At 31.4% G+C, this 16,939-nt stretch overlaps 1 protein-coding gene and 1 long non-coding RNA gene across 2 annotated transcripts in view; one reads left to right on the plus strand and one right to left on the minus strand.

Moving 5' to 3' along the window:
• Positions 1-1,254: 1,254 nt before the first annotated feature.
• LOC146997369 (uncharacterized) lies at positions 1,255-7,343 on the minus strand. The gene is made up of 2 exons (XR_015041377.1): positions 7,180-7,343; positions 1,255-6,820 (listed from the first exon to the last, which is right to left on the minus strand). It is a non-coding gene; the product is annotated as an uncharacterized LOC146997369 (long non-coding RNA).
• A 177-nt stretch (positions 7,344-7,520) lies between these two features.
• The window catches only part of LOC118205668 (uncharacterized), a 78,264-nt gene continuing 68,845 nt past the window's right edge, over positions 7,521-16,939 (plus strand). Inside the window, exon 1 of the mRNA XM_085817495.1 lies at positions 7,521-7,803. Coding sequence (XP_085673621.1) covers positions 7,689-7,803 — 115 coding nt within the window. The 5' untranslated portion in view covers positions 7,521-7,688. The remainder of the gene's footprint in view (positions 7,804-16,939) is intronic.

Below are 16,939 nucleotides of genomic sequence, written 5' to 3' on the forward strand. Positions count from 1 at the left end.
TATTTTCAATTTTCCGGCTTAGCTTTCTTTTAATATTCGTCACGCGCTGCACTGCGCGAGAAATAAAACCATTTAATTTATAATTGAACTAACATTAGCGTTTTAAATAACAAATTCGTAACAGTATTTTGCATTCCAATTTTCTTGCAGATGCTTTCAAATTTTCATAATAGTTATATACTGATCTATATAATTTTCCACTATAAATGATACAAGATTCTAGTAAAATTGGCTGCCTTTGGTATCTAGAATACTTGAGAATTGTGTAGCGACTATTCATTGACTTCTAAAAGTCTAAAGCGACAAGTCAAAAGTAGGGTTTAAATATCCTTTTACTTAACTTGAGACCATTTATAGTTGGCCAATCCTGGGCTTACATGAAGTCTCCACTTGGGCTTTAACTTAAGATAGAAAATAAGAAACTAATGCTAACTAACTAAAAACTAGAAAAAGCTGTACAGAAATAACTAACAGAGTTGGCCCTTAATTAAACCTCACTGGCAAATACTAACAGCCACATAACAATACGGCTGAACGTAGTAAGATTTAGCTTAAAGCAATGACATGGCCAGAAAGGAAGACATGCATTACTAAGCTCTTCCATGGAAGTAACTTCCGTAGAAGAAAAAACATTTTGGGAGTTGTAGGTAGGAAACAAAACAAAACAAAAACAAAAAAAAAAAAAAAAAAAAAAACAGGAAAGCTGTTTAAAATAATAAAAAAAAAAAAATATACAAACCATTATGCTTCCAACTTTGTGCTTAACAGTATGCAGAACCATATTTAGACTTAATAAGGTCCTAAGCTATTTGAGATATGGGTCCCTTTATAAGTCTGTTATACAGTATAAAGTCCGTAATCCGGACTCGTCGGGACTTTGGCGATTCCGGATTATAGATCATCAGTTTAAATCTGGTATGATGGCATGCAGAAAATATACAATTAAAAATATGAAACCGTAATTTATGGAATAAAGAGCAATTATGATCTAATCCGTATCAAAATTTACAAAAAAAAAGCTTAATATTTAAAAGCTTACATTTCTTTCAATGAATAGCCACAAAATATAATAACTACTACTGAAATATAAATGAATTTTTCTATAAAAAATAAACCTTTATTTATTCCCCCCCTTTTTTTAAACCTCAGGTTCTTAAAATACCATTTGAACTTTACCTACAACCAAGAACTAGCAAGTCTGCTCTAGGAACAGGATTTAAAAATTTAAAAAACCTTGCTCCACAGAACATCCCAGCTGGTTTTTTTTTTTTTTTTTTCTTGAAATAAAATACCAAGTATTTTCCTGTGATAAGAGATAACATATCATCATTACAGTCATTAAAATAACTCTGATTTTTTTCTATTATGTCATTCACATTTAATGATTTGAGTTCAACTTAATTGCAAAACAAATATTAGATATTTATGCTTCATAAAACAGAACTCTTAGTATCTAAGCCTGAATTTAAACCAAAGTTTTCCTAAAACACATACACTAATGATTTTAAAAATACTGATAATTCTTATATTGATTTAAGAATGTATAAAATGGAAAATTTATTGGAATACTGAATGCATAATTCATTTCAATACATAATTTATCTTCTTTTAATATGCTACATTATTTCAAAAATTCATATATACAGTTTCATTTTTTAAAAGTATGTACTATACTTAAGAAAGATCTCTCAAATGATGTTGAATTTTAATGATGGCTGTTACATTTTTCAGTCAGTTGTACACTTCTATCAGAAGCAAAAATGTTTTATTTACTACATTCCACCCTTTTGTAGTTCTTTAAATACTGTATATATATTAATAAAACAATTTGAAGGACCAAAGTCCATAGCTATCCTATAACAGTTAATATGCATGTATGATACAAGCTCTTGATCATCCAAGGTGACCTTGGTGTATATTTACTTTGAATAATCAGTCTATCATATAAAAAAAACTGAAATTTATTAATTCTTGAAATTATTCTTAGCATAAAGAGTATCAAAATTTTCTCAGTATCTTGCACAGAAGATCACCCACCCTGTGAAATACCTAAACAAATATGAAGTCAACTGAATAATAGTACTACAAACTGGACATAAATTTCAGAAGTTTTTCCCCACCAAAATATACTGAGGAATGGGTACTTGCCATTTTATTTACCATGCTCACATTCTAGGCGCCTAAATAAATGTAATGAATTAATAGAAAAATCAAATTAAAATTCAGTTCAAATTTACATGGACTAGATTTTTGAACTATTTGAAATTCAATTCTGTTGTAAAATATATTAACATTTAATTCTTATATTATTTGGCTAATTCCATTTTTTAAATCTTCATATAAAAATTTAGAAATGACTACAGATTAAGACAACTCTGACCAAACGAAAAAGAATTTAAAAATTCTGAAAATCATTAGAGATTGAGGGAATGGAATTTGCCTAATTTAAGTTTAATTAATTAAATACATTCCATTTATTTCTGAGAAACATTTTCCTTTGTTAAGACTAAAAATTAAAAAAAAGGAGAGTAGGCAGCAATGAATTGTTCTTCAATATCAAAATGTCCTAATTTCCATACTGGCTTTAATTATCTATTAAATGAAAGTCCACAGGAGACATTCAGATAAATTTCTACAATTACTACACTCAAAAGTCTTTAATCCGGACTCGTCGGGACTTCGGCGATTCCGGATTACAGATCATCAATTTAAATCTGGTAAGATGGCATGAAGAAAACATAAAATTAAAAATATGAAAACTTAATTTATGAAAAAAAGAGCAATTATGATCTAAAGGGTATTAAAATATACAATAAAAAATTATTTATTTGTTTACTTTATTAAACATTTCTTTCAAAGCGCATGTGTAAAGAATACATTACGCATAATCGAAATTAGAAAATTGCAATCAGAAAACTATTTGATGTGTATCCGTAATATAATGATGAGAAATTTGATTAAATCATAATAAAAAACTGAGTACATTGAGATGAAATACTACATTTAGTAAGGAATTATAAGCCAAATAAAATAAAAACATCTGCCCTGAATATAAGGATAGTGATGTTCCTCCTCTCCCCCCACCCCGCAGAGAGATGTAAAATTGATAAACAGATTTTGGAATGGTTAGAGAAACAAAGGATATGCCTTTATACATTTTTTTGCAGCAATTCCACTTTTTGTTGGATGGACATCAAAACATGCTTTCACTTTGTAGATTCTTCGGCAGCTCCAGAATCAGAAATTCTTTTTGACATAATCTAAAGTTCAAGCTTACTTTTATAAAATTGCTCTAACAGTCCACAAAAAATAATAAGCCGGATCCATATAGAAGATTAAGGGACAACGCAATCTGCAACATTAACTGAAATAGATAATTAGATAATTTTAGCTTAGCTTATACCGTCCGTTATACATTAAAAGCGCATGCATAAACGCACATGCGCAGAAAGTTTGTAGCTTTGAGGCCCAGATCATTTCGGATTATGGACATCCAGATTAAAGACTTTTGACTGCATTCTTATAATAGAAAAGGGAGGTCACTGTATGCTTCAGAAAAGCTTCTTGAACAGAAAGGTGATGATAAAGAAAAACTAAGTTATTTTATGAACTTGAGCATACTCTCTATAGCCACACTTGGAAATTTTTTTTTTGGGGGGGGTAAAAATCTATTATCACCTGTGCCACTAAAACGAAAGGTAAAGTTCAATAAGTTATGAATTAGTACTGTTATTTGTAAAAAGGTAATTTTTTACAAATAACAGCAAGTTTAACGAATTAATCAAGTGAAAGAAAATCCAGAATGACTTAAAATTTACACACATGCTCAGACATTCATACCCAGAATTTAAAAAAAAAAAATTTTTTTTGTTAATAATGAAATTCTGAATTTAGTTTCAGTATTGCATGATAATCAAAACCAACACTTAAATGTCACTAACATATTTAATGAACTTTTGTCATTATGCAGAATGATACTGGCACAGCTACAACACACTGATTTTTACTTGAAAGAAATGCTCAAATTTTTTTAGTATGATTAGTCTTCATACTAAAAAAATGCTGGATAAATAGCTCAACCACCATACTCAAATAAAAACTGCTATTTATTGGAAACTTGCCCTTACTACGAGCATAGCCTTTATACTTTAATATAATAAATTACATGAAATAAATAAAACTATTAAAAACTAAATTCCATATTTATTCAAATTGGTAGGACCATCTGCTACTACTTTTTTTATACTAAAAACAAATAATTATTAAATGATACACATGGCTGGAAATTTATGAATACAGCAAATGACATACTCTTTAATAAATTCATTTCACATTTTGTTCCAATTGATCGATTTACTAGGAAAAAATTTAAATTATGGACATATCCCATATAATTAGCAGAATTCAGTAGTTAAGGTCAAACATTTCACCAATCTGTTTAAGCCTTGAATTTACCAATAATGATATTATAATTAAGGCCTTTTTAGGAAAAGTTAACTTCTATGCAATCAAATAAAGCATGTTAACCTGCAAAACAAGGCACAGAAGTCAAACTTGAAATCTGAAAAATAGCAAGACTTTTGGGAGATGCTTCGCCAAAAATGGTACAACAGATGCCAAACGGAATATCTCCGCTGGTAACTTTTTACGCTTATCTTCAAAACATATCGCAGCCATTTTTTTATCAGATTGATTGTTTCTTTCCAGTGGCATAGCTAGGATTCCAGCGCCCGGGAACAACTGAAGAATTTACGCCCTTTTCTATATGTCAAGAATGCAAAACATTCATTAAAAAATTTCGTAGCATTAATTTGGCATCCCCTTGATGCTGCACCCGGAGACAGATGTCCCCTCTTGCCCCACCCTAGCTACGCCACTGTTTCTTTCAATACTGGCATACAATTACATAGAATTTTTACCAGAAAGTTCAATTTTATGCCCTAATGCCATTCGCGGTATTTAAGTCAATTAGGATGCAATCACACAGCTCAGCGAAGGCGAAAATATAGAAAAGATAAAATCAAGGGTTAAATTCATCAATTCTAATGAGAATGCACTAGCAAAGTAAAGTACTGGGTTTTACATAATTCTTAAGTAAGCTTCGTACGAACTGAAATAATACTTGCATTTAAACTTGTATTCCATATTAAAATGTAACTTGAAATTATTGTAGATAAATACTGAATCATTGAGAGAATTAGATTTTTGTAGCATAGTTTGAGCAAAGAATTATGTAAAATGAGATCACTTGGGTTCATGTGATACGAACCTGCGAATCAGGATGTTGTACCATGAAAGCATAGTAAATTCTTAAATTAATGTTTTTAAAAAAATTTATTGTCTTTTTACAAAACTTTAAACGATATTAAAATGTTTATGCCTTTAAAATAAAAAAAATCTTAGAACCAACATTTTTTTGACAATTTTTATGTGTATTATGTGTTGTCGCCAATAAAGTGCGCTTGGCGAGATTTGCGCCGGCGAAACAGAAAAGTACCATACTGATTTATACAGAAATATTTTAATGCCTTTATTTTTTAAATTGCTTCCAAATGAATTCGTTCTTAATTATATCCAAAAAATTAAAGATTAAAATTGCGATTTAAAAGGTCTACCAGACTTTTCAAGAAATGAAATACTTAGCAGAGAATGCACAGCCTATGTTAATTATAATTCTGAAGAGAAATTCTTGCAATTAGAAAAGCCACTACCTTTCAAATTGAAACCTTTTCCCGACTGCGATACTTTAAGTTTAGAAATGAAAAGGCAGATGTTATTTATGTCTGGATAAAAGGTACAGAGTTGAAAACTGCAAGCAAAAAGTAAAATTAGCTTCTATAATTAACAAACATTCGAAAGTAAATTGTTGGGCATTAAAATAACACAAACAAGAACTAATTATCATACTTATTGAAAAAAGGTAGAAAGAGGAAATTCTATATAGACTAAATAAAAATAATATTCACAGGAAAAGTGCACAGCAAAAATGGATGAGAAAAATACACATGTAAGAATAAATTTTCAAACTGATACATATTCAAAAGAACTGCATGACGAACAGCAACAAAGAACTAGCTACACACAGAAATGGCATTTTTCTTGAATCATTAAATTTGGCACATAATCAGATAAAATAAAAATTTTCACACGTAAAAGGCAAAATTTTATCCTAGAATATAATAAAAATTCAGTAATTAAGATCAGAAAATCTTTTACCAATCTGTTAGGCCAAGATCTTACCTGCATTAGTTTTAACGAATATTCTCAACAAATCGCATCTCAATCTGTCAAATAAACTGTGTTAATATGCAAAACAAGATATTAAATAATACAAACAAGAATTGACATATTTATTCAAAAGAGGTATAAAGATGAACAATTTTTACGCAAACTAAGTAAAAACAGTACATTTACTTGAAATTTTCTCAAAATTTACCAGCACAATAAAGAGACATTGAGGGAAAAAAAATAAAAAACAAGAATTAATTTTTATACCTACTCAAAAAAAAAAAAAAAAAAAAAAAAAAAAAAAAAAAAAAAAGGCAGAATGAGCAGCAGGAACACAAAACAAAGTAGACAATTAAAAATAGTAATTTTAATGAATTGATCATTAATAATGAAATTCTGGGCATATACCACATAATCAGAGATAAAGTACAAATTTTCATACATAAACAGCAGATTTTATCCTACAATATGATTCAGTAATTAAGAGCAGGTAATATTTTACTAATTTGCTAGGCCAAGATCTTACCATCATTGGTTCTAATGCATTTTTCAACAAACAGCATTACACATCTGTCAAATAAACTGCATTAATCTGCAAAACAACACATTAAAAGAATACAACTAATTAACATATTGGCTCAAAAAAGGCATAACGAAGAGCAACTTCTACACAAATTCAGTAAAAATGGCACATTTACTTGAAATATCCTCAATCAAAAGTTTACTAGTAAAGCTTTTACATGTGTTAGAATTTTCGTAGTTACTTAAAAAAAATTGGAAACAGTAATCTCTATATGACCTAAATGAAAATGGCGCATTTATCTAAAAACACGGTAATCGGCCAGAAATCTACCAGCACATAAAACAGAAAATGAGCATGAAAAAATATACGCATGCAAAAATTACTTTTAATATTTAATAATAAATATAAGATATATAGCAAACACTTACCAGAGAAATAGAAACCTTGGTTATTTGACGAATAACCTGAAATTTGCCATTGCGCACATCTAAAAACAAACAACTTCAAATTAATCAAGCAAAATGTGTAAATTTGGAAAACAAGGTATTAAAAATTTATAGTAGAATTTTAGCATACTTACGGATCAAAAACAGACCACTCTTCAACCACAGTTCCAGAAATGAGAATGAGCCGATGACGCCAAATTACTTGGCGAGAAAGTTATTAGTAGATCTTCATGCAACCCAGAGAATCTCGTAACTCCTCCCATTTTTCCCTCCTTTTTTCTCGTGAAGATAACCTGTCAACAACGAATTCCCTCTTTTGCTGTGCGCAAAACTACAGTTTTTTTTTTTTTCTATTTCTGCGTTAGGAAGGCAACGGCAATTTAATCGTCTTCATTTTGAGAAAGCGTAATTCTAAGAGTAAGAATTTGTTGTAACTTGGTATATCGTGTGAGCTTACGTACATTTAATTGAGACGTGCTAAAGCTGATATAATGACTAGCCGTGCTCAACTCTTTGTTGGTAGGCTTCCTATTGATATACGGGAAAGAGATGTGGAACAAGTTTTCGAAAAATATGGCCGGCTTCTTAGATGCGATGTCAAATACGGTAAATGTTTCGTTTCATTGTTAGGAATATTAAATTTAAATGTTATTGTAATGTTGTATGAAATATTATTCAAAATCATGCAGTATCTGTAATCATAATTTAGCTTTTCCAATTTTATCCTGTTTAACATAGTTATTACCCTTTCAGATTTTAGATTTAATACTTCATTTAGGATTAGGAATTAGGTAAAGCTAATTTGAACATTGTAGAATTAGATTATAAGAAACTAAAAATACTTTGGTCAGTATGTATTATATCAATTTGAAAGTAATGCTCATCAAAATTGTTCATACTAGCCGACGCTGTTCACCAAATGTTAAAAGTATTCACGTATTTTTAAAATTTTGTATTGGTAATTAGGACATTTTCTTAAATTTTTTATAATTTATATAAATTTCTCTTAGCAAAACTACTTTAATTATTTTATGAACATATTAAAACATTTTTTTGGAAAATCAGTAGTAAAAAAGTAACCTAAAAAAAGTCTTTGTATGCTTTAAAGAAATCTGCACATATTGGTAAATATTGTAGTATTTATGTCAGTAAGTATTTTGTAGTATATCCTGCAGTATTTATGACAGCTTTCAAACATCTTTTCATAGAGTTCCCCAGTTTTTTTTTTTTTTTTGCAATATCTGCATCAGTGTACCTCTATTTTTATCATTATTGTTTTTAGTTCAGTTTTTGTTTTAATGTTCTGTCCTTGTACTCTAACCTCTAATTCTCTCTAAATGTGTTGTGTTGAGTTTAAATCTACTTACTGAGGAGGTGTTTCAGAACTTATGGACAATTATAGACACACCAAAGGTGGACGTTGAGGGTCATGTGCTTAGGATTGTTATCCTGATAAAAAATATATTCCAGTCCTCAAATTTTGGGCAGATAATTTAAAATTATCTTTTAAAATATTTAAATAAAGATCATTGTTCATTATGCCATCATTAAATATTAAATTATTTAATCCTGATGCTAACAGGCACCCTCGCACAAGAACACCTCCACTGCTTTGCTTTTCCAACCAATGTGCTGGGATTTAACTTATTATTTGTTTTGCCTCCATACAACTATACGCCCATCAGAACCAAAAGTGCTAAATTTGTTTTCATCTTCAAATAAGGCATGATTCAGTATGCTTCAAGCTTATTAGCAATTGATTTTGAGAAGAAAAGCCCGAGTTTCTTATTTTTTGCACTTCTAAAAAATTTTGGGGAAAGTGCAGAATCGCCCACTGCTTCGCACGTTTCTCAAAATCGTCAACTTGAAAATAACTAGTAAAAAAATTGCACGAACTCGGTATCCATGTACACATCGACATATTTTTACTTAAAAGAAAAAACATCAGTGAATTGCACAAACGTGGCATTGAGAACGCCCTTGACTCCATCCACTGACACATCTATACATATAAGTAGGCACTTTACCCAGATTTTCTTCAAGCAAAGTGCCGTTGTAAATTAGCTAATTGAGTGCTCGTCAAACAGTTGTAAGTGAATTGAAGTAGAAAATTTTTCAGTAAATTCTGCAGAAATCTTTATAACACTCAAACATGAATTTTTACAAATTTTTCTGTAAATCTCTGATCCCCTGGAGTCCTCTTTACAGGACAACCTCTTCTTTCTTTTTTTAAATCAGATTTTCTTCTTTAAGGCATTTTATCGCATGCTGTACCATACAATGTGATAAATTTACTAATTTATCGATATCCCGAATTAAATTTCCATCCTTATGTTAAAAAATGATCAATTTGCGAATGCTGTTCATTGTTACCTTACGACTATGAGCCATTTTTAGACATTAAATAAAATAGAGCGTAGTAAGCAAGCAAAAAATAAAACCAAAAAATTGTTTAAACGTCATCAAAATGAAAAAAAAAAGTGGGAGATGATAATTTTATTTATGAAATATTACGAAAATGTTAATGTTACGGTTACTTCGTGTTCAGTCTATGCCTCCTTGCATTTTCAATTTTAGAAAGGGAAAATAAGTAAGTATTAAAAATTTGGTTTTTATTCAAAATCTCATGGAGATGATATGAAAAAATATTGAACTTTATATTTGAATTCAGTTCCGGGTTACAGCACCTTTTTTTCACAAATTCTTAAAGGGTAAAAACATTTCTGTGAGAGACTGTATATAATTTTTCTATGTCCAATATTTGGTTTTGACATTTTTTAAAAAATTTATATTAAATGCTGATTTTTTTTACTAAAGTAAGTTGGAGGTTAACAAAGTATTTACTGAAAAATACTTTTGGAAGTTACTCCCAACAATGTGGTTAACTCTGTTAGTTCTATGGATTATATTTTATGCTATTTAAAATTTAAGGTACAGTTCCACTTATTGGAATGCCTTTAGAATGGTGCCCCACATAAAGGTGCTGGCATTTCTATGAAAGTGAATAAAACAATCTTTACTGCAGCATCTGTGTTGGAACATAATTGCACTAGATTTTTTTAGTTTGTTCCTTTAATTTATTGGGTAGGAAATAGAATTGGCATTTTATATGCAAAATAACTGCATTTCCATAATGATTGCATCATTATGGATGTAAGTGGGGTATGTTCATATGATGTTAATTTTATGGTTATGTGGACTATGGGCTATTGTGAAAATTTAATAAATTGGTATTAAATTTACAGTTTCTTTATAAATATGTTAAATACATGTTATAATTTCTAATTTTTATGCACGTTTCAACATTGTAAACAAAAATGGCTTTTCATTCAGAATTTGTTACTGAAATAATTGAAATTTCCCTTGAATACATTATTGGGTTGTTTGGAAAGTAATTTTGGAATTTTATTTTTATTATTATTATTTTTTTTTTAAATACCAGAAGGATTAGTTGTATTTTTAACCAGCCAGCTTCATTTTAAATGCATCTGAATGCTGATATTTCAAGGCTTATTTTTTGAAAATCTTGTTTGAATAATCTCCCGTTCTGGAATCACATCAAATAAAGAAACTGAAAAATAGCATTTTCAGCATATTTTGCCTTTTTTGATTACTTATAAGATAAGAAGAATGCTGTTCAAGCAAGGGGGTAGAATGTGGGACATATATGGAAACATTGTGTTGATAGAATGCGAATGCCAAAATTGGTTCATAAAATTTCATTCTAGTAGTGTCGATATTGAAGTTACATTATGTTCTGGAAGACCAGTAGAAACTGATAAAGATAAAGGTATTGAATGAAGTAAACCACTGAGTTACAACACAAGAAAATGCTGATATTAAATTTGTCAAATTCAACCTTTTATTGGGTTGGCAACTAAGTAATTGCGGATTTCACTCATAGATGGCTTCAGTTGAATTTTTAGGGTTGCAGACGTAGTACAAATGTAAAACACATTTTGTTATTTGATAGTTGGCAATTCAGCTGTCAATCGGTAAAAAAAGTTTTTTTGATCGGTTGCGTAGTTTTCGTTTGGCGTTCGTTGAAAAATGGAAAATCAAAACAAACATTTTCATTATATTTTGCTTTTTTATTTCTGCAAAGGGAAAAATGCATCGCAAGCTCATAAAAAGTTATGTGATGTTTATGGTGGCGAAGCCTTAAAAGAACGGCAGTGTCAAAATTGGTTTGCCAAATTTTGTTCTGGTGATTTTTCACTCAAAGATGAAAAACGCTCTGGTCGTCCAGTTGAAGTTGATGACGACCTAATCAAAGCAATAATCGATTCGTATTGTCACAGTACAACACGTGAGATTGCAGAGAAGCTTCATGTATCACATACGTGCATTGAAAATCACTTAAAACAATTTGGCTATGTTCAAAAACTCGATACATGGGTTCCTCACGAACTGAAAGAAACTCATTTAACGCAACGCATTAACAGTTGCAATTTGCTAAAGAAACGTAATGAAAATGATCCATTTTTAAAACAACTATAACTGGCGATGAAAAAGGAGTTGTTTACAACAATATCAAGCGGAAAAGATCGTCGAGTAGGCCAGGTGAACCAACTCAAACAACATCAAAAGCTGATATTCATCAAAAGAAGGTTTTGTTATCAGTTTGGTGGGATTGCAAAGGAATTGTCTACTTTGAACTTTTACCACCCAACCAAACGATCAATTCTGATGTCTACATTGAACAACTAATGAAATTAAACAATGCAGCTGAAGAAAAGCAGCCCGAATTTGCAAATCAAAAAGGTGTTGTATTCCATCATGACAATGCAAGGCCACACACATCTTTGGTCACTTGGCTAAAAATTATTGGAGCTTGGTTGGGATGTTTTGCCACATCCACCATATAGTCCTGACCTTGCACCATCTGATTACTTTTTGTTTCGATCTTTACAAAACTCCTTCAATGGTAAAAATTTCAATAATGATGATGATGTCAAATCGTACCTGATTCAGTTTTTTGCTAATAAAAACCAGAAGTTTTATGAACGTGGGATTATGATGCTGCCTGAAAGATGGCAAAAGGTCATTGATTAAGATGAGCAATACATTACAGAATAAGGTTATTTAGTTCCATGAAAAAATTGTCTTTGATTTTCTAAAAAAAATCCGCAACTACTTAGTTGCCAACCCAATATAATCATGTGAAAACTCAATATTTGGATTTTCCAATTTTGTAGAAAAATTGATGTGCTCCATCATATTGACATTTGTGATATGCTTCTCAGACATCATCAAAATGATCCATTTTTTAAGTGAATCAATTAGTGATGAGAAATGGATTATTTGCCACAATATTGAATGCCAGCAGTCTTGGAGAAGTGATGAGACTTCTCAAGCCACTAAGATGTTTATCTTTCAGATTTAATCGTTGGTTATTGATTAACAAACTAAGCTATCTAAGGTTTCATCCTAGTATACGGTACATGGGAGATTTGGCGACACAGAGATGAGCAGTTAACGTGGTCTTTACGATGAGCAGTAAACAAGTCATTTTGGTATTGTCAACAGTTTTCAAAATCTTGCAAAGGTCGTATTGTATACTAGGATTTTACTCTATCTAAGAGTACCCTTTGGATTACTGTAGTTGTTGTTTCATTTGTGGGAGCCGGAGTAGTTAAATGTTATGGAAACCCTATTATGATTTGATTGGTTGTATTGTGTTCCTGATGATTTTAATTTCTCGGAACTTATTTCAGCTTAGGCTGTCGCATAGAAGTACGTTGCTTATTTTGTGCTGTACAACGAAAAATGGCTGCCTGTGATAAGATTAATCTGTTTCGGTACGATTTGGAATGAATGGGAAAAGAAGCATTAATTGACTGCGTGTATAAATGAAGGTTTACTCAATAATCATTGTAAGTGTTTTGTGCTTGTGTGAAGGAAGTGTGTATGGTCGAACGTAAAGATTGTTCAAGTGGCTTTGAATGTGTTTGTCGCAAGAAAGGTTCAAATGCCCACTACACTATATAAAGCTTTCCATTAGAAAAGAATCATGGTTTGAGCAGTCATTTGAGTGTTATTGGGATTTTGATTTTCATGTGGATGTATGAAGCTTATACTAAAATGATTAAGACTGAATTAAATTTGATTCTTATTTTTGTGAATTTGTGTGGTGACGGTAGTATACAGATTCTAGTTCAGATAATTTTAGTGCTATTAAGGAATTCTGTATGTCGCACATATTGAAGGAACAAATTTTTAAATAAGGTAAGTCGATATTTTCTTTTTGTTCTGCGTAGATTAGATAATATGTATTTCTATTTTTGTTACTTCCTTGTTTGATTTAAAATGCAGTTTATTGAGATTGTAATATTTTTGTTTTAATTATGTTTTGGATGTCATTTTACTGGAGAGGGCGTTAGACGTAAACAGGAATAGTGTCAATTTTCGCCAAGGATGTCTTTAAAAGTCCTTAATTTTGGCCAAAATTAGTAAAAGGTCCTTAATTTTAATCATCTGAAATTTCTGTCTGTTTTTACGACTGCCTTTTTGACTGTGAATTAGCATTTTGAAGGAATATATTTGGCGATTCACTGACATATATGGTTATCTTTTGAATGGATTTATGGGTTATAATTTGTTTCTATTTGTAATATAAATAATGGGATACTTGAGTTTCTAAGCAAGAAGTGAAATATAAGCATTTCGAAATTCATAATAAAGAGCTCTTAAACAATTTTAGCTTTTGGGAATTGAATTTTTTTATTTTCTAAATTTGGCGATTTTAAGTGATAAGATTAGAAGATTTGCGGTTCTAAATTTGGCAATTTTAAGATCAGTTTCTATAAAAAAAAATTTTAATTCCAAAATCTCAGAATTTTTCGACAGTTTTTTTAAAAGATCATAACATTGATAAATTTCATTAAAATAATTATAATATATTGGAATTGTATTTAAAAAATAACATTAAAATAGTCTCATGCTATTCTACAACATTTTTATTTTTCGCTGTCATATTATAAAGTTTCATTTTGACGGCTTATTATACAATATTTTTAATCTGAAAAATAAACAAGGTATAATGCTATAAAACATAATTTATGAAACAGCTCTTAGCAAAAGCAAAATTAGCTATATAATTAACTAAAAATGTCTTTTTAATTTTTTCATAGTAAGCATTTTCCCCATGTAATTGACTCAGAATATTCCAGATTCTCAGAATATGCATCAGTTTTCTCTTTAAAATTAATTTTACACTTTTTCCCTCTCCCTTTTTTTTGGGGGGGGGGATATTTCTGGCTGTTTGCTGTTACAGAATTGGTCGGATAATTTTTTTTTGTAATATTTTTGATATTGCATTTTAGAAAATTTAGAAGGATTTGAAGGCAAGATTTATAGACCCACCATTCCAGAAGATTTTAGAAAATTGTGACAAAATGAAAAATGTCTCTGTGGTATTAACACGTAATAGATGTATTTTGCAAAAAGTTTGCAATGAATTTCTTACCTTTTAGATAACATCTGGAAGAACAATGAAAACATAATATTTGAATGCTTTATTTCTGATACTAGAATCTTTTTCTTAACATGCTTATCTTCCCTTTATTTTCTCTACTTTTCACTAGACACAAGCATGGAAAATATCAAAAATGCTTCTAATATCACTTGGGCAGGCATTATAGAAAGAAATTTTTTTTATTAATAAAGGAATTGAAAACTTACAATTTAAAAGATACAGTGGATGGACAAAAATATGGAAACACCTTGTGAAATGCATGTTTGAAAAGAAAGATTGATTTTAATAAAATATGTAGGTGGCATTTTTGACTGCTGACGCCACCTATACAACTTCGTAAATGTGCTAAACAGTTCAGTTGTTGTCGGAGTACTGTTATGTGAGGTTGTCATTGCATTATGTCAGAGTTAACAGACTTCGAATGTGGGCAAATTGTTGGAGCACGTATGGTAGGTGCTTCCGTAAGCAAGGTAGCCGAGGTGTTTAGTGTTTCAAAAGGTACTGTATCGAAGATTTATTCCGCATATTTGAAAAGCGGAAAAACATCATCTGCTAAATCACAGCGCGGACGAAAGTGTGTCCTGAGTGATCGTGACAGACGATCATTAAGGGCAATTGTGACGAAAAATAAGAAGACTACAGCTGCAAAAGTTACTGCTGAAATGAATGTTGTGTTACCGAACCCTGTGAGTACCAAAACAATTAGAAGGGAGCTTCATAAACAGGCAATTGCTGGCCGTGCTGTAATTGAGAAGCCACTCATCAGTGATGCTAATACCCGTAACAGGAAAAGGTGGTGTTTAAGTCTGGACTATAGAGCAGTGGAAGCGAGTAATATGGTCTGACGAGTCTTCTTTCACATTGCTTCCCACTTCTGGCCGAGTTTACGTCTGGAGAACGCCATCTCAAGCCTATAATACAGACTGCTTGTTGCCAAGAGTGAAACATGGCGGGGGTTCTGTTATGGTTTGGGCAGCCATATCGTGGTTCTCTGCTAGCCCCATGATAACTGTGTCAGGGCACATGACTGCCAAGACTTATGTGAACATTTTGGCCGATCAAGTTCATCCCATGGTACAAACTTTGTTCCCCGATGGTGATGGTGTCTTCCAATACGACAAAGCCCCTGTTTACACAGCTCACATTGTCCAGGACTGGTTTTCTGAGCACGAGGATGAGTTGTCCCATCTCCCCTGGCCACCACAGTCACCAGACCTGAATATTATCGAACCTTTGTGGTCTACATTGGAACGGAAAGTGCGTTTTCGTTATCCACCGCCAACATCGTTATCTGAACTTGCCACCGTTTTGCAGGAAGAATGGTATAATATTCCCTTGGCAAACATACAGGAACTGTATTTATCCATTCCGAGAAGACTGCGAGTTGTTTTGGATGCCAACGGGTTTCCTACACCATATTAAGCAAAGAAACATGTTTTTTTAAAGCTGTTTCCATATTTTTGTCCAACCCCTGTACATCTAATATGTCTTAAGGCATCATACACAGAGCTGACACTAAGCATTTTCCCATCAGATGCAATCTCTGTGGATCCTAAATTCAACTGGCCCACCAGTGGCCGAGCGGTAAAGTCGCTGAACACTGGTAGTTCGGTCTGAGGTTCGAATCCCGCGAACGGGCTGGCTGCATGGGCGTTTTCGTGGTTTTCCCCATGTGTAACGTGTATACGAGCCAGTTTCCCTTAGAAAGTCCTCCACGAAAGGCATCCCTCCCTTTAGGCAGATGGCCCTCGAGGCTTTGCCATAATCACACACACACACACACACCTAAATTCAACTGTATAGTGCCTTTGTAAATTCTGCTTCCAGTGCCTGCTCTAAATTCTAAAAGTTTTTCCATTTTAGAGTTTGTGGTTTGGTATGTCACTAAATTCTAAAAATTCTGCCACACCAGCTCTCTAACCGGCCTTTACCATATATATTTCATCTTACTAAAGAAATTAAATTAGTCACTTTTCTATACATTTAGTGTTTTTTAGAAAAACGAAAATCCTTAATTAAATCCAAAAATTCTAAAATGAAAAGGAAATGTGTTGAAGGAAGAAACTGAATACATAAAGAAAATTATTCTTCTAAGATATGTGCAGTTATTATTATGTAAATTACTCAATTGTTTATGATTTCAACCTTTATTATAATTTTCCATTTCTGTTTCCTCATATGATAGAGTTACTGAGCCAGATTAAATGAAAATTAAATTGTATAATCTTTGACTACTAGTTCACATTTTTAGGTGGAATTTGTCTG

Source organism: Stegodyphus dumicola, chromosome 5, assembly GCF_044657685.1.
Source record: "Stegodyphus dumicola isolate Sdum_Otavi_A_Nest chromosome 5, ASM4465768v1".
NCBI classification, from domain to species: Eukaryota; Metazoa; Arthropoda; class Arachnida; order Araneae; family Eresidae; genus Stegodyphus; species Stegodyphus dumicola.